The sequence below is a fragment of the Zingiber officinale genome, chromosome 6B (assembly GCF_018446385.1).
Source record: "Zingiber officinale cultivar Zhangliang chromosome 6B, Zo_v1.1, whole genome shotgun sequence".
Classification (NCBI taxonomy): domain Eukaryota; kingdom Viridiplantae; phylum Streptophyta; class Magnoliopsida; order Zingiberales; family Zingiberaceae; genus Zingiber; species Zingiber officinale.
In genome coordinates, this window is record NC_055996.1 from 104,807,163 (window position 1) to 104,830,835 (window position 23,673).

General features: G+C 36.6%; 3 protein-coding genes across 6 annotated transcripts; 2 read left to right on the forward strand and 1 right to left on the reverse strand.

The window, feature by feature from the left end:
• The first annotated feature begins 460 nt into the window (after window positions 1–460).
• LOC121988666 (RNA-binding protein 208-like) lies at window positions 461–9,721 on the forward strand. Of its 4 annotated transcripts, none has more exons than XM_042542208.1 (12): window positions 461–791; window positions 2,944–3,005; window positions 3,336–3,438; window positions 7,043–7,119; window positions 7,206–7,267; window positions 7,372–7,459; window positions 7,602–7,677; window positions 8,402–8,432; window positions 8,519–8,638; window positions 8,823–8,914; window positions 9,062–9,235; window positions 9,316–9,721. In XM_042542208.1, the coding sequence occupies exons 1-12, from the start codon at window positions 675–677 to the stop codon at window positions 9,619–9,621; spliced, it is 1,308 nt and encodes a 435-aa protein (XP_042398142.1). In that variant the 5' UTR covers window positions 461–674; the 3' UTR covers window positions 9,622–9,721. The 4 variants fall into 4 exon arrangements, with proteins under 4 accessions (XP_042398142.1, XP_042398144.1, XP_042398143.1 ...); XM_042542210.1 differs by having other exon boundaries at window positions 9,334–9,721; XM_042542209.1 differs by having other exon boundaries at window positions 8,829–8,914.
• A 6,831-nt stretch (window positions 9,722–16,552) lies between these two features.
• On the forward strand, window positions 16,553–17,396 carry LOC121990501 (60S ribosomal protein L12-1-like). Its single transcript, XM_042544620.1, has one exon. The coding sequence runs from the start codon at window positions 16,616–16,618 to the stop codon at window positions 17,114–17,116; it is 501 nt and encodes a 166-aa protein (XP_042400554.1). The 5' UTR covers window positions 16,553–16,615; the 3' UTR covers window positions 17,117–17,396.
• Window positions 17,397–17,806: 410 nt separating this feature from the next.
• On the reverse strand, window positions 17,807–22,655 carry LOC121988667 (aspartate--tRNA ligase 2, cytoplasmic-like). The gene is made up of 10 exons (XM_042542213.1): window positions 22,050–22,655; window positions 21,441–21,551; window positions 21,224–21,337; window positions 20,551–20,841; window positions 20,361–20,471; window positions 20,212–20,265; window positions 19,497–19,576; window positions 19,280–19,395; window positions 18,599–18,713; window positions 17,807–18,163 (listed from the first exon to the last, which is right to left on the reverse strand). Exons 1-10 carry the CDS (start codon window positions 22,584–22,586, stop codon window positions 18,037–18,039), a joined length of 1,656 nt encoding a protein of 551 aa, XP_042398147.1. The 5' UTR covers window positions 22,587–22,655; the 3' UTR covers window positions 17,807–18,036.
• Between the last annotated feature and the right edge of the window lie 1,018 nt (window positions 22,656–23,673).

The following is a 23,673-nucleotide window of genomic DNA, read 5'->3' on the forward strand; positions in this document are numbered from 1 at the left end:
ACATCATCGGAAAGATCACACAGAAAACGATCCCGCTACGACGATGAAACTCTTGGATTCTTTTCTTCCAACCGAATGTGGAAGAGGAAATAAACAATGGACACAGTTCATCTTACTAAACTCAATTACTTTTCCAACAATGTAAAAGCTAAATTTAAGACTGCCTCCGAGAGTTGTTTTTCCTTTTTGTTTATTTTTAATAACTACAAAGCTAAATGCAAGGGATACCGTCAATTTATGTATTAAACGTCTTAAAAGAAAACCATCATTCTTCATGTAGGATTCAATTTAACAGCAACTAAATTGCAGGAGCTATTTAAAAATTGAAGTAATTGTTTGGGGTTACATAAAATGTTCATTTTTTTTACTTAAACCCTAATATTTGATATATTTTTTATCAATACGACAAAATGCCCTTGGGGGTTGGATTGGCTATTTCTTGCCTATTTATTTTCGTTTGTTGAAAGGAAGCAAGAATCGCTCTTCTTCTGCCACTTCCCCTTCTCTTCGCTGGGAGAACGGTGCAAGCCACAGGCGAGAGGTGCTTCCCCATTCCCGATTCCTTCATCCTCGCGCCCATCGATCCCTCTCGATCCTTTGATTCTCGCCAATCCGCCGTTTTGTCCCCTCGATCGGCCGATCCCGAGGTTTCCCCTCCGTTTGATCACTTCGACATGAATCAGAGGTTGAAGCTGCAGCAGCAGCAGGCCCTGATGCAGCAGGTCATGCTCCAGCAGCAGCAGCAGCAGCAGATTTACCATTCCGGGGTCTTGGCTGCCGCCATGTCGCAGGTGTGGCTGCGATCTTTATGCCAGTTTATTATATTTCTTTGTAGATAGTGATATATCCAAGCACCAAGTATCTTCGATTGTTGTCAAGTAAACATTCATGTATTGAGCGGGTTTTAATTCGCCCCGTCGATCGTTGCCACTTTGTCTCGAGATTGTACACATATTTATAGGAGTCATTTGACCACCCATGCCCTCCACAAACATTCAAAGTCGAATGTATTAGATGGCAAGTGAGGATTTTGATTACCATTTAGTTTCGAAAGAACAACATGGCGGAATCACATGTAACTTTTTCAAAGCCTGAAAAATTTCCCCTGTTCATGAATTACTGGTTCCAGTGGATTTGAATTGCATTACTGAATTTTGGTCTGGACATGCGTGTGTTAAAAATTGAACATCCTCGGGGGATCAAGGGTAAAATGCCTAGGTTTTCTCATTGGGCAAATTTCGGTAGGTAACGATCTGCAGGAAACATATTCCTATTTTCATTGTGGTTGTTTCTAATCCTTATAATCATTTCTATTTCTGCATAATTTGTATATGCTGCTGCTCCACCCTTCTACTTTTGTCTCACGCTGAGGTCATTCCATGTGCCCTGAATGCTGCCCTACTTAACAAATGCCATTTTTCTTTTTGAGATTTACTTGTTAGCAATATCATGACTCTTGATGTCACACCGCAACTATACAACAAAATAAAATGTGGCATACGGAGTCAATTAATTAACTTATATGTAAGGCAACAAATAATCAGTATCATTTCAATTTATAGAAGATGCCATTAGTCAAGATGGTTAAGGGCCTTGAAAGTTGTTGCCAAGGTCTTGAGTACGAGACTTGCCTTCTTCAAAACAGAGGCTTGCTTTCTTATATATTATCTAAAACAGGCATCATAACAATTTTTAAAGTAATTTTATAATTAACTTATTTTCAGACTCTATTTATGTCAAAAAGATATTTACAGGCTAACTCCTATAAAAGTTCTTATAAGAGCTAGAGTGATAAACTTACCTTTTAAATGCAGTGTCACTTGGTGCTTGCATTACTTTAATTTAAAAGAGGTTATTAACCACATTGAGTATATTCAGACTCTTCCATCATATATAGTATCTACCCCCTACTAATCTTGTTGTCATCAATCTCAGTACACGCTTCATTCGCTCAAGTTCTCTGTTACAAAGTTTCTGTTGCATGACATTCTTTTTACTGGGCTATGGAATGACGAGCATGATTCCAATTTGCTTGGATTTCAGTCATTATTTGCTGCGATCCATTAATTCTAGCTCTCTTACTTCTTTTTATTTTTATGTATAGTTGGCTGGGAGCTCGTATGCTTCTTTGATCATCCCTTGACATTTTATCCATTTTGATATTTAACCATTATTCCTCAGACCATGCTCCTGGATTTTCTTTTTTCCTTGTTCCAAAATGATTCCACACATTTTTCCAGTCCTTTGATTGAGTGAAATTATTGTCTTTGTATCCTTTCCTAGATTTCAAAGATGGCATTTTAACAAAATTATATGTCTCCAAATGTAAGTGTTTGGATCTGCCACTCACTTATATAACATCTGGATTATGTAATTGCGAATCCAATGATTATTTTTCCATTTTTCTTTGTTACTTTCTCTATTTGTAGTTTGGCTATAATCTAAGGTGAAAGTTATGACTTGGGTTTGGTTGCTCCCTAAAACACTCTCCTAAAGAAGGCCTTTTGTTTGGAGTTACATTTTCAGTATTCTACTATGTTTCACTCTAATATCATATGATTTTATCTCTAACATTTCTCCTGTGAATTATACTCCAAAACAAGTGGTGGATGTGATTCCCACTTATGTCTTCCAGGAAGGGGTTGAAATTTTCAGCCTTGCCTCTTGGAGATAGATGTTGATCAATATCCCTTTTTTACTTTACTAATATTCGGATAAGTTGATTTCTGTTCTTGGACTTTACTGATCAGAGCATGTAGTAGAAATTCCTTTGCATTTTTAAAATTTTTAGTCCCTTGTTAGGTTTCATTGCATAAGAGGATTCGAATTGGAATTCCATGTCCGATTGTTGTTAGTATTTTTCTGATTTTTTAATTTCCCCAGTTGTTAGGATAACTATAGTTTCTCTAGTTGTTTTTTTTTCTTTACATTCACATTTTGCAGATGGAACCTGTTCCAAGTGGCAATCTTCCGCCTGGTTTTGATCCATCCACATGCCGCAGTGTGTGAGTGTCTATTTTTGGTTTGTTTTTCTTTGTTTGCCTTTCTTTTTTTATTTCCTTTTCCCCATTTTCTTTCAAAGTTCCAGCCCACTTGTTTCAAAAATTGCATATGAAGGTCATTTTGATAGCAACTTCCCAATGGGTAGATTTTGGTGAATGTCCTAAAAGATTGCACATTTAGTCTGTCCTAACTTCAGACTTCTTCGGGACACATTTTCTGTTAATAAGACATTATTGAAAATCTGGATTTCCTTCTATCCTAAAGCTTTTGTATGCAATTTTAAATATTTCAGCTTGAGCGTGGATTCTTTTTTAATTCCTTTGTTTTATTAGATATGTGGGCAATATCCATCAAAATGTGACAGAGAGCCTGCTTGCAGAAGTTTTTCAAAGTGTTGGTCCACTTGAAGGATGCAAACTAATCAGAAAAGAAAAGGTTTTTTTTCCTGGATCACATCTATTACATCTTTTATCCTGAAGTCAATGGGTCATTCTCTGTGCTCTTATTAGCATCACTGACTCCTTTACTTATTGAAGATGTGGAGCCACAATCTTGTTTATTTGGATCACTTAGTTTTTAGATAGAAATTTCAGATTACTTTAGTAGATTCTGGTCTGTGTTAAACATGAACGATTATTAAGCTATAGCTTGTCCTAGGTAGTTTTTTTTGTTTATTCTATAATCAAACCTGTGCTAGACTGTGAAAGCATATAACTGGAATGAAGACAAAATACAGTTGCATACAACATGTGGTTTTGTAAGTAGGACTAAATTTGGATGGGAGTTTAGAAACAATGGATTTCCTAGTGGAACATGAGAAGGTTTTCTAGCAATATGAAACCCTTGAAAAAAGCTTAATTAATGAACATTTTATACTTAGTCCAGGAACTGGAACTGTTATTTTAAGTATATTGATTTCTTGTGCATGGTTTCTTATCTAAGATGATCTGCGTTCTATTGGCATCTCTGATATTAGCTTTTAGGATTTTGTTCATGTGGACAAGGTTGTCATCGGATATTGAAGATGCTAGAGCTGAATCATTATTTATCTTCAGGGGTTTTCTGTTCCCCCTTTCTGTATACTGATTTTCGAGGGCCATGGTTTTTGTCTTAGATGATCTGCATTCTATTGGCATTAATAATGTTATGTATAAGATGGGGTCCACGTGGATTAGGTAGTCCTCTGATATTAGCTTTTAGGATTTTGTTCATGTGGACAAGGTTGCCATCGGATATTGAAGATGCTAGAACTGAATCATTATTTATCTTCAGGGGTTTTCTGTTCCCCCTTTCTGTATACTGATTTTCGAGGGCCATGGTTTTTGTCTTAGATGATCTGCATTCTATTGGCATTAATAATGGTATGTATAAGATGGGGTCCACGTGGATTAGGTAGTCCTTTGATATTGGAGTCCGTGATAGATTCTCTTGTCCTTCCAGTAGGATTGCTGGACGATGGAGCTTAGGCAGCAAGCCATCATGCATGTTGAATTGTTTTAGTTTATTGCATCATGAACTCCATGGTGGATGCTGATATATATATATAGTAGCAATTGCTCTTCTGGTTTCTATAATTATTGTGGCAAATATGACACTGTTGGAGGGTGAGGAAATACAACATATTATATGTTGTTCTCGGAGGAGCCGGTAAGAGAGGGGTGAATTGCCATGTAATTTAACACTTTCTTTTGCTATCGTTCTTAGCAAAGTCACACTGTTAGTTTAAACAAAATAAATAACATAAAAAGAAGTAAGAGATAAATAGAATTTTACTTGGTTACAACCATGATAGTTTGATCTAAGGCGGATGAAATTCACTAAAATTCTCCTTTCATCGTAGGCGGAGTAGCCTTTTACCGTCGTTGAAAACACAAAAACAACTAACAGAATTCGTAGATGAAATACAAATGTGTTTTACTTCAATGAAGAAGACCAAGACTCTATTTATAGTCCACTATCGAAAGTGGGCGTTTGTTGATGTGACATCTCCGGATGCTTGGGCCCTCTCCGAGCGGTAGCGAGGTAAACTTTATCCCCATGCAATGGCTTCGAGATCGAATTTTTCCATGTCCGGGCGCCCGAACCGTTGTTGACGTGGAACCAAAGTGATCCACAACAATGACACTACGATAACATGCGCCTTGATGGTTCGAGCGCCCGGATCAGTCAGCCATTCGCTGACCGTCTAACTCCTTCTCTGGTCTCTAGCTTCTTCTCCGGTCGCTTGAGTTATCCTTCGGCATTTCAGAGTTGAGCTCACCCGAATCCAACTCCAGCCTTCTCCTCAAGTAGTTTTCCGCTCCAGCTTCTCGTCCCTCGGAAGTGCCACGCACGTCCTTCTTGCTGTGTACTCTTCTACAACTTCTCATCCCTCGGATGCACCGAACCCATTGACTTGATTCTCATGCCATCTTTCTCGTCCACTACGTCTTCCGCTCGACTTCTTGTGTTCCTAAGTTCCTGCACACTTAGACAAAATAAATAACATAAAAAAAGTAAGTAAGAGATAAATAGAATTTTACTTAGTTACAACCAGGATAGTTTGATCTAAGGCAGATGAAGTTCACTAAAATTCTCCTTTCATCGTAGGTGGAGTAGCCTTTTACCGTTGTTGAAAACACAAAAACAACTAACAGAATTCGTAGATGAAATACAAATGTGTTCTACTTCAATGAAGAAGACCAAGGCTCTATTTATAGTCCATTAGTCGAAAGTGGTCGTTTGTTGACGTGGCATCTCCGGACGCTTGGGCCCTCTCCGAGCAGCAGCGAGGCAAACTTTATTCTCCATGCAACGGCTTCGAGATCGAATTTTTCCATGTCTGGGTGCCCGAACCGTTGTTGACGTGGACCCAAAGTGATCCACAGCAACGACACTACGATAACATGCGCCTTGGTGGTTCGGACGCCCGGATCAGTCAACCATTCGCTGACCGTCTGACGCCTTCTCTGGTCGCTAGCTTCTTCTCCGGTTGCTTGGGTTATCCTCCGGCATTCCAGAGTTGAGCTCACCTGAATCCAACTCCAGTCTTCTCCTCGAGCAGTCTTCCGCTCCGGCTTCTCGTCCCTCGGAAGCGCCACGCACGTCCTTCTCGCTGTGTACTCTTCTACAGCTTCTCATCTCTCGGATGCACCGAGTTCATCAACTTGATTCTCATGTCATCCTTCTCGTCCACCGCGTCTTCCGCTCGACTTCTTGTGTTCCTAAGTTTCTGCACACTTAGACATAAGGATCAAAACACCATAGGACATAACTTAAACCTGTTGATCACATCAAAAGTTACCCGGGTACTTACACATATTGTGTAACTAGATGCAACATCATAGTTATGCTATGGGGAAAAATATATTTGTGACGGTTTAGGAAAAATCCTCACAAAAATTTGCACCGCTATAATGAGGTAGGCTAAAGATTTCCCCATTATATATTAGTATTGATGGCAGAAAATAAATTTCCAGGCTCATTCGTTCTGATTAAAAGCTTGAAAATCCTTACTGAGTTTAAGAATATTGCATGGATATGATAATTTTGTGGTAAAATGACTAAGTGAATATTGCAGAATATCTTTGGTTCAATCTAACATGATTTCTATCCTTTGGAAGTTTTTGCACTAGCAATTTGAAGTCTTACGGGCAGGGTGTCAAAGTGTTTGCGGACATCTAATTTGATCTCTTCCCTTGTCCCCATTGGCAAATATTTTTCAGATTGGCTGCTCAAAGTGTGCATGATAGATAATATATAATGGATTTCTTCCTTGTAGTACTCAACCAAGCAAGGCAACTTGGATGGTGAATCACCAGGGCTTGAGTAATGTTTGAACTGCTCATTGAGTGATCAAATCCCATAAGAATCACATAATTCTTGGAATATTGTCGTTTTGAAATAGTATCTGCCATCTGCTCTAGTTGGTTGATTTATTGTCAGCATGTGGAAACTTCTACAGAGTAACAAAGGAAACAGAAATAAGTGCATTTTAATATTTAAAATTTCTCCTAATGTTGTTATGTGTCTGTCTGATCATGTATCATCTATTTTGTAGTCTTCTTTTGGGTTTGTTGATTACCATGATCGAAGATCTGCAGCTCTTGCAATCATGTCATTGCACGGACGACAGATGTAAGATCTCTTTAAGATGCATGGCAGAATTTTCCTGTATATGATAATTTTTATTTTGGATCTCTCATATTATTGAACTACTGCAGATATGGCCAGGCAATCAAGGTGAATTGGGCATATGCCAGTGGTCAAAGGGAAGACACTTCTGGTATATATTTCAGACTACTGAACCATTTTCTGTTGGGGGTGACCAGTACCTCCCCAAACAATTTTCACTTGAACCTATTTTGCTTTTAATTTCAATTTGAGCAGGACATTACCATATTTTTGTTGGTGACTTAAGTCCTGAGGTCACTGATGCAACACTTTTTGCATGCTTCTCAGTGTACCCTAATTGTTCGTAAGTCATTCACATGTTTTCCTTGTGCTCAGATCAGAATTATTTAGCTTATGACAAAGAAAGTAGCACAGCAAGTGATTAATTAATATAGAAGATAAAATTCAGGCATTTGCAAATGACTCAACTTATTTTCAATCTTTAGTGATGCACGGGTTATGTGGGATAATAAAACTGGGCGCTCTAGAGGATTTGGCTTTGTTTCTTTTCGCAACCAACAGGTATGAAAGTAATTCTCAGAAACTTCAGATTTTTTTTTTTCTTTACTACTAATTTTTAGGGGTTTCAAATGTATCACAAACAATACCTTAGGGTGAAACAGCTTTGGTTGTTCTATTTGACATAATCTTTTTTTTTTTTTTTTTTTTTTTTTTTTGCATATTTCAGATTTCATAGACATTTTTGTTATTGTTCATCCAAGTTTAGGTTGAGTTGTTTGGCTTTTTCAGATATTCAATTTTTAGGAATTTTTAGTTAAATAAATGTTCACTGTTGTTTGAATTAAAGTCAAATTTGCTCTAGCTTTTTGTTAAGGTTTTTATAGGAGGATCCAAAGCTTGATCTGGAGCAAATTTCATTTGACAGACTAAAATTCGATCCAGTTAGTTGAAAGTCCGATGCTGTTTCAGTTTGATTGTTCTTTTTTCTGGATACCCCTAATTCCTTCCAGTTGGAAAGTTCCAACAGCTTGAGAACATTAACATTATAAATATGCCTTCAAACTAACTTTAATTGATTTAATTCTGACCAAGTGGAATGGTTTTTCTCAGGAGGATGAAAATGTTCTTGGCTCTTAGTTGTTTGGTAGTCATAACTTGTAGCCACTGTTATACTTTCTCCTTGTAACCCGTGTTAACTTGTATTTGGTCTGAATCTAGTTTATTGTTCACAAAACTCAGAAGGCAAAATCCTTTATTTCTCCTTACTGTCATGTTAACTTTGCAGGATGCTCAAAATGCTATTAACGACATGACTGGTAGGGTTGTATACTGCTTCTGTAATTTCAATATTTTTCCTGACTAATTGATTTTTCCTGGATTAATTGGAAACCCTTTTCTCCAGGCAAATGGCTTGGAAGCCGACAAATAAGGTGCAATTGGGCAACCAAGACTACTGGAGAAGACAAACCACAAAGTGAGGATCATAATGCAGTTTTTTTGACGGAAGGAAGTAGCAACCCTGGTGAGCTTGCTAAGATTTACTTGCTAAGATTGTGTAGATCCTCATCCGTCACTACTCCATCCGAGTTCTCTAATTCAAGAGTTGGCTTTTCTCTTGAAACACATCGTGTGTGCTGCTGCTTTGTATACCAAAATGCCAATATATGATGCAATTTAAAGAGAACTCACATTGCGTCATTTGATAGGAACAGATGGTGCCCAAGAGAGTACAAATGAAATGATCCCTGAGAACAACCCTGCATACACAACAGTTTATGTCGGTAATCTGGCCCATGAGGTAACTCCTACCTATTATTTAGACTTCAATATCATGTTTAGCTGTTTATTTGCCTCTATTTTTTCTCCTTTTGTTCCATGTCAACATATAGAATACATGTTTGGTTGTGTTTGTGTTGAATGAATTCACCTGGCGATAATTTTTCAGGTAACACAAACTGAGCTTCATCTCCAATTCCATATTCTAGGGGCTGGTGTGATCGAGGAAGTGAGGATACAAAGGGATAAAGGATTTGGATTCGTGAGATACGGTAGCCATGACGAAGCTGCTTTAGCCATTCAAATGGCTAATGGAAGGATAGTTTGTGGAAAATCAATGAAAGTATGTTCTCACTTCTGCTACATAGTATTGAAAACTGGCTTGTTCTGGAGTTCTTCTGGTATACATTTAACATTATTTAGATCCAATTACTCTTGCAGTGTTCTTGGGGCACCAAGCCAACTCCACCAGGAACAGCTTCTAATCCACTACCGCTTCCCATTCCCCCATTTCAGCTTGTTCCGATGCCAGATCTCCAAGGTTTTACAGCTACTGAGCTCCTGGCGTATCAGCGTCAACTGGCTTTAAGCCAGGCGGCTGCTGGAACAATGGTTGGCCAACATGGACTTGCTGCTGCACAGGCTCCAGCAGGGATTGGTGGTTCTCAGGTGATCTATGAAGGTTACCCCAATCTTTCATCTGCTCAACAGCTACTTTACTACGACTAAAGAATGTGGTTTTTTGAGAATTATACAAGCCATCATCCATTTTTATTTTTTTATTTTTGGCATGACAAGACAATTATTATTTGCACTTATTTTGAGTTTTGTTTTTGGTTTCTTATTTTCCTCACTGCAACGTGAATTTGGCATGTGGAATGTAATCTTCAAAATACTTTGTGCACATATTGTTTTTCTTTTTAAAAAGGAAATTTATGAGCAGATTTTGAGATTGAAGAATATGGTACGGCTGTTAGAGTAGTAGTGGTATTGTGACTATTTAAAAAACTCTAGGATGGATTTAAAGAAAAAGTCAGAAATATAGAAAGAAAAGATAAAGAAATATCCATTTCATATTAAACGAAATCTCCTTTTGTTCTTATTTTATTTTATTTTATTCAAAAGAGTTATACTTTCTCTGTTTGCCTTGATGGAACAAATTACTATAATTTGTATGCACCGGCATTTTTCATAAATTTTATGAACATAAGCCCGTATTTTTATATTTATTATTCCTTAACTTTAAGGGGCAAAATGAGAAGTTCTCGTTTAAATGTAGGGTAAACGTTAAAAGAGCATCTCTAGATTTTTTGAATCATTATAGTGTCTTGTTTTTATTTTATTTTTTTTATCAAAATGATGTACAGTGCTCTTTTTAAAATAATACAATGGTTCTTTTTGGATATTATTATCTCAGTCAGATCCGTTGGATCAGAATGGGCCCTACAAATTTATCAGTGGATGTGTTAGACCCTATTTATTTAACAGATAAGGTATAGTCTATTTCATTAATGAATAGGTTAAGATCCAGGATTGATCCAAAAATTTTGGACAAGAGGATCTCTGTCTAGGGTAGGAGCCATCCTTGGACTGAGGACAGGTTCTCTGATCCATTTACGGATTACAAGATGATCCATTTTTTTAGATCTTGATTTAGATGGACTCTATCTATTTAAAGATTGAGCCTATCCAAATCAAAGGTCCTCATATAATTGATCATCCTCTAATTCATAATTTATGGATAAGAGGATCCCTATTGCCTTCGACTAGGATGGACTTCAACCTCACCTCGTTTAAAAAAAAACGTAATTAATAATTTTGATTTTTTATGCATCAGCCCATATAAATCCATTAATTGGCCATTTCTATGCGCTGATCAATTTTAAAATATCAAATTCAAAAATAAATTTTTAAATATCAAATTAGAATGATGAATTTATAAAAGTCATTATAAATATATTTATAAGCTAATAAATATATTAATTTTAACTCTTGGTTTTACCCTAAATATACTCACAGCACAGTCTCCTTTGCTCTCTGCAGCAAATGAGGAATTTACTATTTAAAAGTAATATAAAATTTTGATTTCTCATTCAATAAAATAAAATTACATCGCTGAGAAAGAGCCAATGAGCATCGACCGCTTGAGTGATGGTCGACGGGGCTAGGGCTGTAAGCAAATCGAGCCGGCTCAAAAAATATTCGATTCGTATTCGAATTTATCGAATTCGAGCCGAACTCGAACATGTTCGAACTTTTTTTCGAGCCGAACTCGAGCCCAAATTATATTGTTTGAGCCGCTCGCGAACCATTCACGAGCCTTAATATTTATTAATATAAGTTAAATATATATTAAATAAATAAATTTCAAACATTTTGAACTTATTTTTGAGCAATAATTCGAATAATTCGCGAACATATTCGAATATTTCGAGCCGAACTCGAACTTGAGTCCTAATTCGAACCGAACTCGAACCAAATATTTTGAATTTTTCGAGCTTCGAATCGAGCTCGAACTCGAATATACCTATTTCGAACCGAATTCGAGCTTTAAAATTTTCTGCATATTCGGTTCGTTTACACCCCTAGACGGGACAACGAGCGATGATCACTCGTGAGTCGAGCGTTACCTCACCAAGTGACTAGCAACCGCTTCGCGTGCGATCGCCCGCGAAGCAACCGCACGTGAGGCAAACACCGCCTTATCAGGTGATGAGTAATTGCTTCGCTAGTTGTTGTACACGAGGAGGTCACTGACTTACCAAGCAATGAGCAACATAAGTCTAGGTCTGTAAATGGAGATTACGTCTTATACTTTTATTTAAAATGTGATGTCAAATATAATTTCTTTTCATGCTTAAAAAATCTTATTCAATAATAGTCAATTACTCAATTTATCCGGTTTACTCACAATTCTTGATACTTCAACCATTAAGATTCCTTATTTGTGTACTTTAGTTTGATCGAAAGTTAATTACTTGTATTACTTAAATTCTATATTTTCTAACTGTAGTCTTATAGAATATATTTTATAAACGGTAATTTATCAAAAGGCGCACTTGAAAATCTAAATTTATCAAAAGGCGTACACTACTTTAGTATTTACCAAAGAGCGCACTTTTTTAAAAATATTTCCTATTTTACCCTCATGATAATTTGACTTTTTCTATTGTTTTTTTTTCTTCATTATATTTCTCTCACTTCTCTCTCTCCTCTGTCGGCAGAATATAGAAATAACATTAGTCAATCTTTAATCACATTTTAATACATTTGAAGAAGTCAAAATAAATAATGGACACCAGATTTGGAATCCTTGCAATTTTAGAAATCCATAGGAACTTAAATGAGTGCAATCGGAGCTTTCTAGGTTGATCAGTGAGTTTCGGTCAAAACCCACTGATGGACCTAGAGAGATCCGATTGTACTCATTTCAGTTTCTATGGATTTCTAAAATTACAAGGAGTTCAAATATGGTATACATTATTTATTTTGGCTTTTTATAGATGTTAACAAGCAAAATCAAAGAATCGGCATAAAAGCCCACGTTGGGCCTGATATGGAATCATATCAGGCCCAACGTGGGTTTTTTTGCCGATTCTTTGATTTTGCTTGTTAACATCTATAAAAAGCCAAAATAAATAATGGACATCATATTTGAACTCCTTGCAATTTTAGAAATCCATAGAAACTGAAATGGGTGCAATCGGAGCTCTCTAGGTCCATCAGTGGGTTTTGACCGAAACTCACTGATCGATCTAGAAAGCTCCGATTGCACCCATTTCAGTTTCTATGAATTTCTAAAATTACAAGGAGTGAAAATATGGTGTCCATTATTATTTTTGGCACTCCTAATGGTGGACCAGAGGTTTTGAAAAATCCTAAATCTCTCTTTCTTTTTTTTTCCTTTTTTTTTGTTTAGGCATGATATGAAGAGATATCATGCCCACGTTGGGCCTGATATCTCTTCATATCAGGCCCAATGTGGGCCTGATATGGGAGATATCAGGCCTAGATACAACAAAAAATAAAAAAATAAAGAAATAAAGAGAGATTTAGGGTTTTCAAAACCTCTGGTCCACCACTAGGAGTGCCAAAAATAATAATGGACATCATATTTTCACTCCTTGTAATTTTAGAAATTCATAGAAACTGAAATGGGTACAATCGGAGTTTTCTAGTTCGATTAGTGGGTTTCGGTCAAAACCCACTGATGGACCTAGAGAGCTTCTATGGATTTCTAAAATTACAAGGAGTTCAAATATGATGTACATTATTTATTTTGGCTTTTTATAGATGTTAACAAGCAAAATCAATGAATCGGCAAAAAAGCTCACGTTGGGCCTGATATGATTCCATATCAGGCCCAACGTGGGCCTGATATCATTTCATATCAGGCCCACGTTTGGCCTAATTTGAGTCCATATCAGGCCCAATGTGGGCTTTTTTGTTGATTCTTTGATTTTGCTTGTTAACATCTATAAAAAGCCAAAATAAATAATGGACATCATATTTGAACTCGTTGCAATTTTAGAAATCCTGGGTTTTGACCAAAACCCACTGATGGACCTAGAGAGCTCCGATTTCACCCATTTCAGTTTCTATGAATTTCTAAAATTACAAGGAGTGAAAATATGATGTCCATTATTATTTTTGGTACTCCTAGTGGTGGACCAGAGGTTTTGAAAACCCTAAATCTCTCTTTATTTTTTTTTTTATTTTTTTTATTTTTTGTTGTTACTAGGCTTGATATCTCTCATATCAGGCCCAACGTGGGCATGATATCTCTTCGTATCAAGCCTAAACAAAAACAAAGGAAAAAAAGAAAGAAAGAGAGATTTAGGGTTTTTCAAAACCTCTGGTCTACCACTAGGAGTGCCAAAAATAATAATGGACACCATATTTTCACTCCTTGTAATTTTAGAAATTCATAGAAACTGAAATGGGTGCAATCGGAGCTTTCTAGATCGATCAGTGGGTTTCGGTCAAAACCCACTGATGGACCTAGAGAGCTCCGATTGCACCCATTTCAGTTTCTATGGATTTCTAAAATTGCAAGGAGTTCAAATATGGTGTTCATTATTTATTTTGACTTTTTATATATGTTAACAAGCAAAAATCAAAGAATCGGTAAAAAAGCCCACATTGGGCCTGATATAGACTCAAATCAGGCCCAACGTGGGCTTTTATGTCGATTCTTTGATTTTGCTTGTTAATATCTATAAAAAGCCAAAATAAATAATGGACACCATATTTGAACTCCTTGCAATTTTAGAAATCCATAGAAACTGAAATGGGTGCAATCGGAGCTCTCTAGGTCCATCAGTGGATTTTGACCGAAACCCACTGATGGACCTAGAGAGCTCCGATTGCACCCATTTCAGTTTCTATGAATTTCTAAAATTACAAGGAGTGAAAATATGGTGTCCATTATTATTTTTGGCACTCCTAGTGGTGGACCAGAGGTTTTGAAAACCCTAAATCTCTCTTTATTTCTTTTTTTTTATTTTTTGTTGTATCTATGCCTGATATCTCCCATATCAGGCCCACATTGGGCCTGATATGGGGAGATATCAAGTCCACATTGGGCCTGATATGAAGAGATATCAGGCCCAACGTGGGCATGATATCTCTTCATATCATGCCTAAACAAAAAAAAAAGGAAAAAAAAAGAAAGAGAGATTTAGGGTTTTTCAAAACCTCTGGTCCACCATTAGGAGTGTCAAAAATAATAATGGACATCATATTTTCACTCCTTGTAATTTTAGAAATTCATAAAAACTGAAATGGGTGCAATCGGAGCTTTCTAGGTCTCTGATTGTACCCATTTCAGTTCCTATGGATTCCTGATAATGCAAGGAGTTCAAATATGGTGTCCATTATTTATTTTGCTTTTATAGATGTTAACAAGTAAAATCAAAGAATCGGCAAAAACCCCACATTGGGCCTGATAGATATCAAGCCCAACGTGGGCTGATATGGAATGATATCAGGCCCAACGTGGGCTTTTATGCCGATTCTTTGATTTTGCTTGTTAACATCTATAAAAAGCCAAAATAAATAATGTACACCATATTTGAACTCCTTGTAATTTTAGAAATCCATAGAAACTGAAATGAGTGCAATCGGAGCTCTCTAGGTCCATCAGTGGATTTTGACCGAAACCCACTGATCGACCTAGAAAGCTCCGATTGCACCCATTTAAGTTCCTGTGGATTTCTAAAATTGCAAGGAGTCCAAATCTGGTGTCCATTATTTATTTTGGCTTCTTCAAATGTATTAAAATGTGATTAAAGATTGACTAATGTTATTTCTATATTCTGTCGACAGAGGAGAGAGAGAAGTGAGAGAAATATAATGAAGAAAAGAAAAACAATAGAAAAAGTCAAATTATCATGAGGGTAAAATAGGAAATACTTTTAAAAAAGTGCGCTCTTTGGTAAATACCAAAGTAGTGTACGCCTTTTGGTAAATTCAGATTTTCAAATGTGCCTTTTGGTAAATTGCTGTATAAAATATATTTTTTAACATATTCTATGATATATATATATAAAATATGTTAAAAATATAATGGGAGTTTGTTATGAAAATTGATAACAATATAATAATAAATGAGGTTGATTATAAAATAAATTAGCCCAATTTTAATAGTATTTTCTCATGCTTTTAAATGTATTAAATATTAAATACTTATATTCCATATTTTAGGAAAATTAGTATTCACGTACTATTTTAATTTTTATTTTTATATATTTTTAAATTAATTAATTTACTATATCAATTATTATCGACGGTTAACCTCACCTAAATTTGAATTCGGGCTACGCTCTTATCTCTGTCCCTCTTGTTATACATATAAGTTATAAGTCATTAAACATATTGTTGTAGTTATGATTTCACTATTCACTATTATCATATCTTATTATATGTATTAAATTTAAATTGATTGTATATGTTATAGCAGCTATGAAATTATAATTATTACAGGATGAATATTGTTAAAGATAATAAGTCTAAGTTATAGTAGAAAAATTTCATAACTACTACAATATAAATATTAGATAAACAAGCTAAATTTATATTATAACAGTGACTATAATTTAAATATTTTTAAATATGTTAAATATATGTCGTAACAATTACAATTTTATAATTAGTAGAACATACTAATCAACTTATGTTTTAATGAGTATGATGAGATAATAATATCAAATAGTATATTTGAAGGTAGTCGAGTCATTTTACATTTTACATGTGGTTGATGAGATGGAATATACTTTTGATAAAAACATACAAAAGATGGATGATTCAAATAAAAACAGGGAGTTTCCTCTATTTAGTTGTCCAAAAATGCATTATCCATGGAAAACAAAAATTTGCTGTAGAGAAAAGAAAATGACAATCGACAGTTATTAGAACTAAAAATAATGAGTCATCAAAAGCGTTTGAGGATTTGATGTTTAGAAAATAATTAAGTAGAAACAACAATAACAAAAAATTAAGGAAGAAAAAAAAAATCTAGAACTAATGGAACTCTACTAGATGTTTTGCGGATATTTTAGAAATAAAATAAACTTCCAGAGGAAAAATAAAAACTTTCCGTGTTATATTTCTTAAATCTCATGGATAAAAATGTAAAGTACACCTCTATATGAAGCTGGATCGTAGCTAACTGCTTCTCCTCTTCCAAACCCTAAGCCCGAAAACTAGTCGGTCGCCCGCCGCAATGCCGCCCAAGTTGGATCCCACGCAGGTGGTTGACGTCTACGTCCGTGTAACCGGCGGCGAGGTCGGAGCCGCCAGTTCGCTTGCCCCAAAGATTGGGCCGCTGGGTCTCTCCCCGAAGAAGGTGGGCGAGGACATCGCCAAGGAGACAGCCAAAGACTGGAAGGGCCTCCGCGTAACGGTCAAGCTCACCGTGCAGAACCGGCAGGCGAAGGTGTCCGTCGTCCCCTCTGCCGCCGCCCTCGTCATCAAGGCCCTCAAGGAGCCGGAGCGCGACCGCAAGAAGACCAAGAACATCAAGCACAACGGCAACATCTCGCTCGACGACGTGTTCGAGGTCGCGCGCGTCATGCGGCCGCGATCCATGGCCAAGGATCTCTCCGGCACCGTCAAGGAGATCCTCGGCACCTGCGTCTCCGTCGGATGCACCGTCGACGGAAAGGATCCCAAGGATATGCAGCAGGATATCTCCGACGGCGACGTCGAGGTGCCGCTCGAGTGACCGGTAAGGCTGCCCATCGATTCGAAATCAAAATGCTTCATTTCCAACAATTTCCGAGGATTTTCCAGACTGATTGAATCCAGAACCATTCATTTTGAAAATCGTGACCTGGTTATGTATTTCCCTAATCAAGGTGTTTTCACAATCAAAATGTGATTTTGATTAAACGATCTGCAATCTTCTTATCGTCGTGTTGCTTTCTGTTCTTCTCCGAACTATTGGAGTTCAATGTTTTTTTAAAGATATTTTTTCCCTTTAATTTGATCCTAATGCTTAATTCCACATGGAGTTCATTTCATTTTCAATTATTGATCAAATTGGAGACAAAAGATTAGAATTAACCATCGACTTATTATCGATCATTGTGTAAGACAAAGAAAAAAGATTATAATATAATTCTTATATAATCCTTATATAATCATATGGATTTTATTTCATGTTATCCCTATACTTGAATTCAAAATCATAATTATATGGTTACAACATGAAGGAATAATTCAAATTAAATTTTCTTAGCCAAACATGAATTCTTGATATTGTTTGATCAAGAAAGAGAATAACGCTTGTAGACCCATATTTTTCATTGATTTTATAATTAATTTCTTAGAACAAGCTACTGTAAAAAAAAAATTGATGATAAATGTTTATTGTTTTTAAGAAAAGTAAAATCTGGTTTTGAGACAAGGATAATTAGAAACAAGAAGAAACAAAATCGCATACCATTTATTCAAATAAATAACAATAAAATAATACCATCGAGAGATCAATACAGACATCTTGATCTTGATAAGATTGCATTGCTGTTCAATGTAAACAAAAACAACCTCCTTAGTGACTTAAAAAGTGATCATTGAGTGACAGACAAAAGATGAAACATTATGAATGTTCTTCAACTTAGCCAACGAAAGAAAATACTCCAGTCATGGAGTGAGCCTCTGTGGATCACGGGGGAACAGCGATGTTTTTCGGATGTTATTGAGGGCACAAAAGAGCATGACCACACGCTCCAAGCCGACGCCGAACCCACCATGAGGCGGCGCACCGTATCTAAAAGTTCAACGCTAAAAGTTAGCTAGCTGAACTCAAAATTGCGAGCAATAAATTTTCAAAAACATTCCAGATTATAGAACTGGTTCCTTCTATTGACATTTAACAGCCTTGAAAGAAATTGAACTATGCGGTATACAGTTCTACAAGGATTGTAACCTTCACGCTAGTTCAATAATTTTTATAACGATCATACACTAGATATTGTTTTCCAAGCAACCTGTTTTTAGAGGAACATACGCAGTTCAGTGAAGCAGTTCAAGTGGAGTAAAAGGAGCATGATAAGTTCTTCATAATGCATCTACTAAATGGCTATGTGCCAACCAAAATATATGGCATGAATTTTAGAATCCACGCAATCACAGAGGAGTGGTCATAAAATGAGCATTGGAAGAAATAATTTATAAATAGAAAGTAATCAAGAAAGATAAATACCGGAAGGAGTCGATGTAGGATGATATCGTTTTCACATCAATTCCGCATGCCTCTGCACGAGTGGTTAATAGTTCTGGGAGGTGTATTCTTTGAGCCCCAGAGATTATTTCCTCACCTAAAAGAAAACTCAGAAAAGAGAATTCATAAGACCATGGGTAGAATTGTCGAAGTAATTATTTAGGAGAGGCAATCTGCTGGGTGGCCACCGTGCGCGCCTGAGCGCAGCCGGAGGCCTAGATCACTTCCGGGCGCCTCGCATGCACTCAGGCGCCCACCATGGGCACACGGTGGGCACCCAGCAGATCATCTGCCATTATTTAGATCACAATGTAACTGCAACAAATTGAGTAATATGGATTGATCATATTTTATAATAGATTGCTTTTTGCTATATAAATGGCTAATTGGGAGTGAAGTTTACAGAGCTATAGCAAGTCAAAGTTCACTTTTAAGACAAATGCTAGAGTTCTACATTACCACCCATATTACATGATCAAAAACTGTGGAATGGTGGTTAAAGACACAACTGCTTGCCCCATAATGGAGTTTTCCAATTTATCTTGGAAGAATTTCAGCTTGCATTAACTTGCTTTTTTGTGTGCACATGAACATGCCAACTAACAGCAATCAGAAGCATAAGAATTTTCTTTTCAAAATTAGTTAAAATGCAGCATTTCTCACCTCGAATAAAAACATCAAACGAGTTACTGTATGCTGGATTGTCATAGCAAGGCATAGTATAGAATGGTCTTACAGCCAAAGGATACCGACATAGAATGTAGAAATCAGTGTCATACCTGTGTTGGAAGGGAAAATTGAGAATTTTCAGCAATGCTTCTGGGAGAACTAGGAAATGAATCAGACGAGGAAGGAAAAAAACAAGAAAGAAGAAAATTACTTCTCACGGACAAGCCTGCCCAATTTCCTCTCAGTCTCTGTGTTCAGGTCACCTAGAGGATCGACTTCTACTCCAGCCTCCTGTAGAACCAATCAAACTAACTTCTTAAAAGGTGAAAACACATGGGAATAATAGTAAGAATCTATTAAAAACAGGTGAAAGTTGTAACTATCCTCAAAAGGTTGAGAAAGGTGTAACTGTCCAGCTCAGAGCGGCAAAACTTGGGAAGTATTTATAGTGCTGAATTTAATTTCAATTTAACAACTACTAAATTCTACTATTTCACTTTTTTCATCAAATAGGACTACTGTAAAACTTGCTAACATTAGCTATCGTATTGCAAAGAAAAATGCTTTCAACATGCATGCCCGAAAGTATTTGATTCAACATACTGACATCTTTTACTTGATGAACATAGTGTCATAACTTGTATATTAAGACAGCACAAAAATTCTCCAGATCCATATAGAAGTTGCATACACTATATGCACCACTTCCACAAGTTAAAGTTTGATTTCATTTAGTGCAGCAACAGACCACAACGTAATGGCAATTCTATCAGCCTAGTCTTCATTGCGTTAGCTCTTTAAATAACTAGGAATGCAACACACCCATGGCCCAACAGAATGGCAAGAAGTGGCTGCTGATAAATGATTTCAACAAGGAGATACTAAAAAAATGAACAAGTTCTTAAACTGTAGTAAAGGATATTCACCTTAAGCATTTGAATGCCCTCCTCGAAAGTAAGTTTCAAAGTCTTTCTCAAATACTGAAAGATGATGATAAAGCTTCAGAAAACACACTAGACAAGATTTTCTAGAAGATTATTTATATAGGTTTTCAACATAAATGCTACAGTCTCACCTTCAAAGGTTCAAAAGGGTATTGTCTATTGATGGCATCAAGTTCCGTTTTGCAGTTCTCATTCAGGTCATCAAAAATTGCAACAAATAAACGATCCACAATATCACAAACCTGCAAGACACATTAAGAAAGCTTCAAAAATTGCATGAATAAACTAACTTTGTCAGAGGATATAATCTGTCAATCCCACCTCGAAATAGTGCTCTTTAATCTCCATTTCAACATCAAGCCCAACAAATTCACATAAATGCCTATGAGTGTATGAATCTTCTGCTCTGAAAACAGATCCAACTTCAAATACACGTCCAAAGCCCCCACATATTGCCATCTGTTTGTAGAGCTGTGGTGATTGTGCCAAACATGCAGGTTGCCCCTTGTAGTCAAGCTTGAATACTGCTGCACCACCTTCACTAGAACCAGCTATCAACTTTGGAGAATGTATTCCAACAAATCCCTCAGATCGCAGAAATCGCCTAAACACCTAGATATACAGTTACCGGTTTATAAGAATGTTTTTCACAATACAGTCTCAATCAAATGCATTCCAGAAACAAGCATTTTAAATGTAAATGAACACAAAACGGGCACTCGTCTTTGATGACAAGTGCTGCTTTTATTTCAAGATTGCAAAAAACAGGTTAGTTTTAGTTAGTCACAAAGAATTTGGTAAACATACAGACAATATATCAGCACATGGCACAAATGGATGGCCTATGGAATTTAGTTTCTATAAAGGGCCAGCAATTAAACAAAAGGAAATAATGTTACAAGTTGGAATCTAAATTTAAACAATGTTTACTGATGTAAAATTTGTAGTATGAAAAAAAAAAACACATTTGCAAGAATCCAGCTAAAGAACTTACATCCTCAACATGACACTGAATGCGAAAAATTGCCTGATTTGCAGGAGTTCGTATGTCAAGAACTCTATAATTCAAACGTGTATCTTGACCAACACGAACAAGTTGCACTCCCGTCTGTCATCCGTAAATTAAGTTTTTGATTTATTTCAGAAGAAAAAAAATCAAAGTTTTACTTCCAGTATTAAACCGCAAAATTTTTAGATGTTTCACCACTCACCTGTTCTGCTTTTTCAAAGTCTTTCTCGCTTCGTGCTGCATCTTCGATATTTATAGGAAGATTAGGCACAGATCTGTTGACACAATAGAGTTTCTTAATTTGAACTTCCACCTGCAAAAAAGTTTCAGGTGATTAAGTCGCCTTCCCACTTAAAGGTACATTTACTAAACTGACAATCATTTCCGTTGTAAAAGACAAAACAGACTGAGATACTGATTTCAAGCATGAAGAACGGAAGAAGAGTAAGACCATGCATACAACTAATAAACAGGTAAAATTGATGTGTAATATTAGAAAATTTACGTAAGCAGTTAGCCAATCGAGCAATCTCGTATCGCATGTGAAGTAAGATATTGAGATTCGTCTGATAAAAGTTGAAAACAGTTCGGCTAGAGGGGGAAAACACATGATACAAAGTTGAACAGAAATTTTCACGTGCTCCGTCATCACCAGTAGGTACTCTCAGATCTCTGAATTCCGTTTTTTATAGTATTTGATAAATGATACAATTCACACTCTAGGACTAATTTCTTCGCATCAAACGTCAATTTCGTAGATAAAAAGTGGACTTTCGAACACAACCGATGGCAAAAAAAGTAAGCAACTTACTTGCTGAGTCGTTCCCGTTATCGGATCTTTGGGAACTGAAATTATCCCTTCAACATCCACAATTGATTCCTTGTTGAGCACTGTTGCGAATTTCACCATCTGGGGGCTCACAGATTCCTTATCGACGGAAAGGACGCACTGCACGGTGCTCGTGAATTGCCTCAAAACAAGAAAAGCCATTTTCTTGCTCACCGGCCTAATCGTCTGGGCGACTCCCCGGATGAGCACCGACTGGCCGGAGAGCTGGCCCTCCAGCGCGCCGATCTCGGTCCACACCCGGCCACTGACGGCCTTGGACTGGATCTCCTCGATCGGTACTTCTCCGTAGTTGGCAGCGAAGGGATCAGCCTCTGCGGAGTCATCCTGGGCAGCGGTCGCCGAGGCGGAAGTCTGCTGCTTGCGCTCTTCCTTGGCCTCCTTCTTGGCCAGCTTCTTGGCCTGCTTCTTGCTGAGGGTCGTGCCGGCCAAATCGTCGGCCACGCCATCGACAGACGATAAGGACGCTTGGGAGGCCGTCGGGGGTTCGGATGACGCCATGGCTACCGCGAGCAGGAGAAATGCTGAAACCCTACCTCAACGTTCCGAACCTTTTTATTCATCAACCGAATAGATGCTTATGCATTTCGGCAAAAATTAAAATGCGCCCCTCCATTTTTGAAAAATATTGAAAGAATCTCCAATTATATTTTTCATCCAAAAAATATTTTTATTTTAACTCTCATTTTTGTCCTGACGTAGGGTTCTTTCCTAGAAATTAGAATGGAAATAAGTATCATAATATTATGGAATGAGAATAGATATGAGCTTGAGTATTATTCTTAAAAATAATATTTGGTTAGTTGAATATTTTCAATCAGAATGAATCTAAATTTCCTTTTTTACCCTTAGAGTAAAATAAGAGAAAAAATTAGATGGAAGAAAAAATTGAATATGAGAGATACATATGATGAGAGAGAATGATGAGAGAGAAAGTATGATAAGAGAAAATGAGAAGAGAGAGCGTGATAAGAGAGATTAAAAAGAGAAAAAGTATGATGAAAGTGAAGTGTGTTGAGAGAGAGAGTGATGAAAAAAAATAAAAAGAGAAAGTGTGATGAGAAAAAATGAGAGATTAAGGAGAGAAAAAATGATGAGAAAATGTGATGAAAGAGAAAGTATGATAGAAAAAATGAAAAGAGGGAAAGTGTGATAAGAGAAAACGAGAAGAGAGAGTGTGATGGAAGAGAATAAAGAGAGAGAAAATGTAATGAGAAAAAATATGAAGAGAGTGAGTATGGTAAGAGAGATCAAGGAGAGAGAAGGTATGATGAGAGAGAATGTATGATAAAAAAAATAAAGAGAAAATAAAAAGAGAGAAAATAACAAGCGAGAGAGTAAAATGAAAAAAATTGAACAAATATATTAAGTATTTTCGTCTAAAACTTAATTTTTATTCTCATTCCATCAAACCCAAGAGAATGGGTGGGTTTCATCCATATTCAAAATTTTAAATTTTATTCCAAAATCTTGATTTCATTCTCATCAACCAAACATAAAGTTTAGGAATAAATTCATTCCCTCATTCTCAAACCTCTAAACCAAACGCCACCTTAAAAATAGCATTAATTAAACCTGCTTAAATATT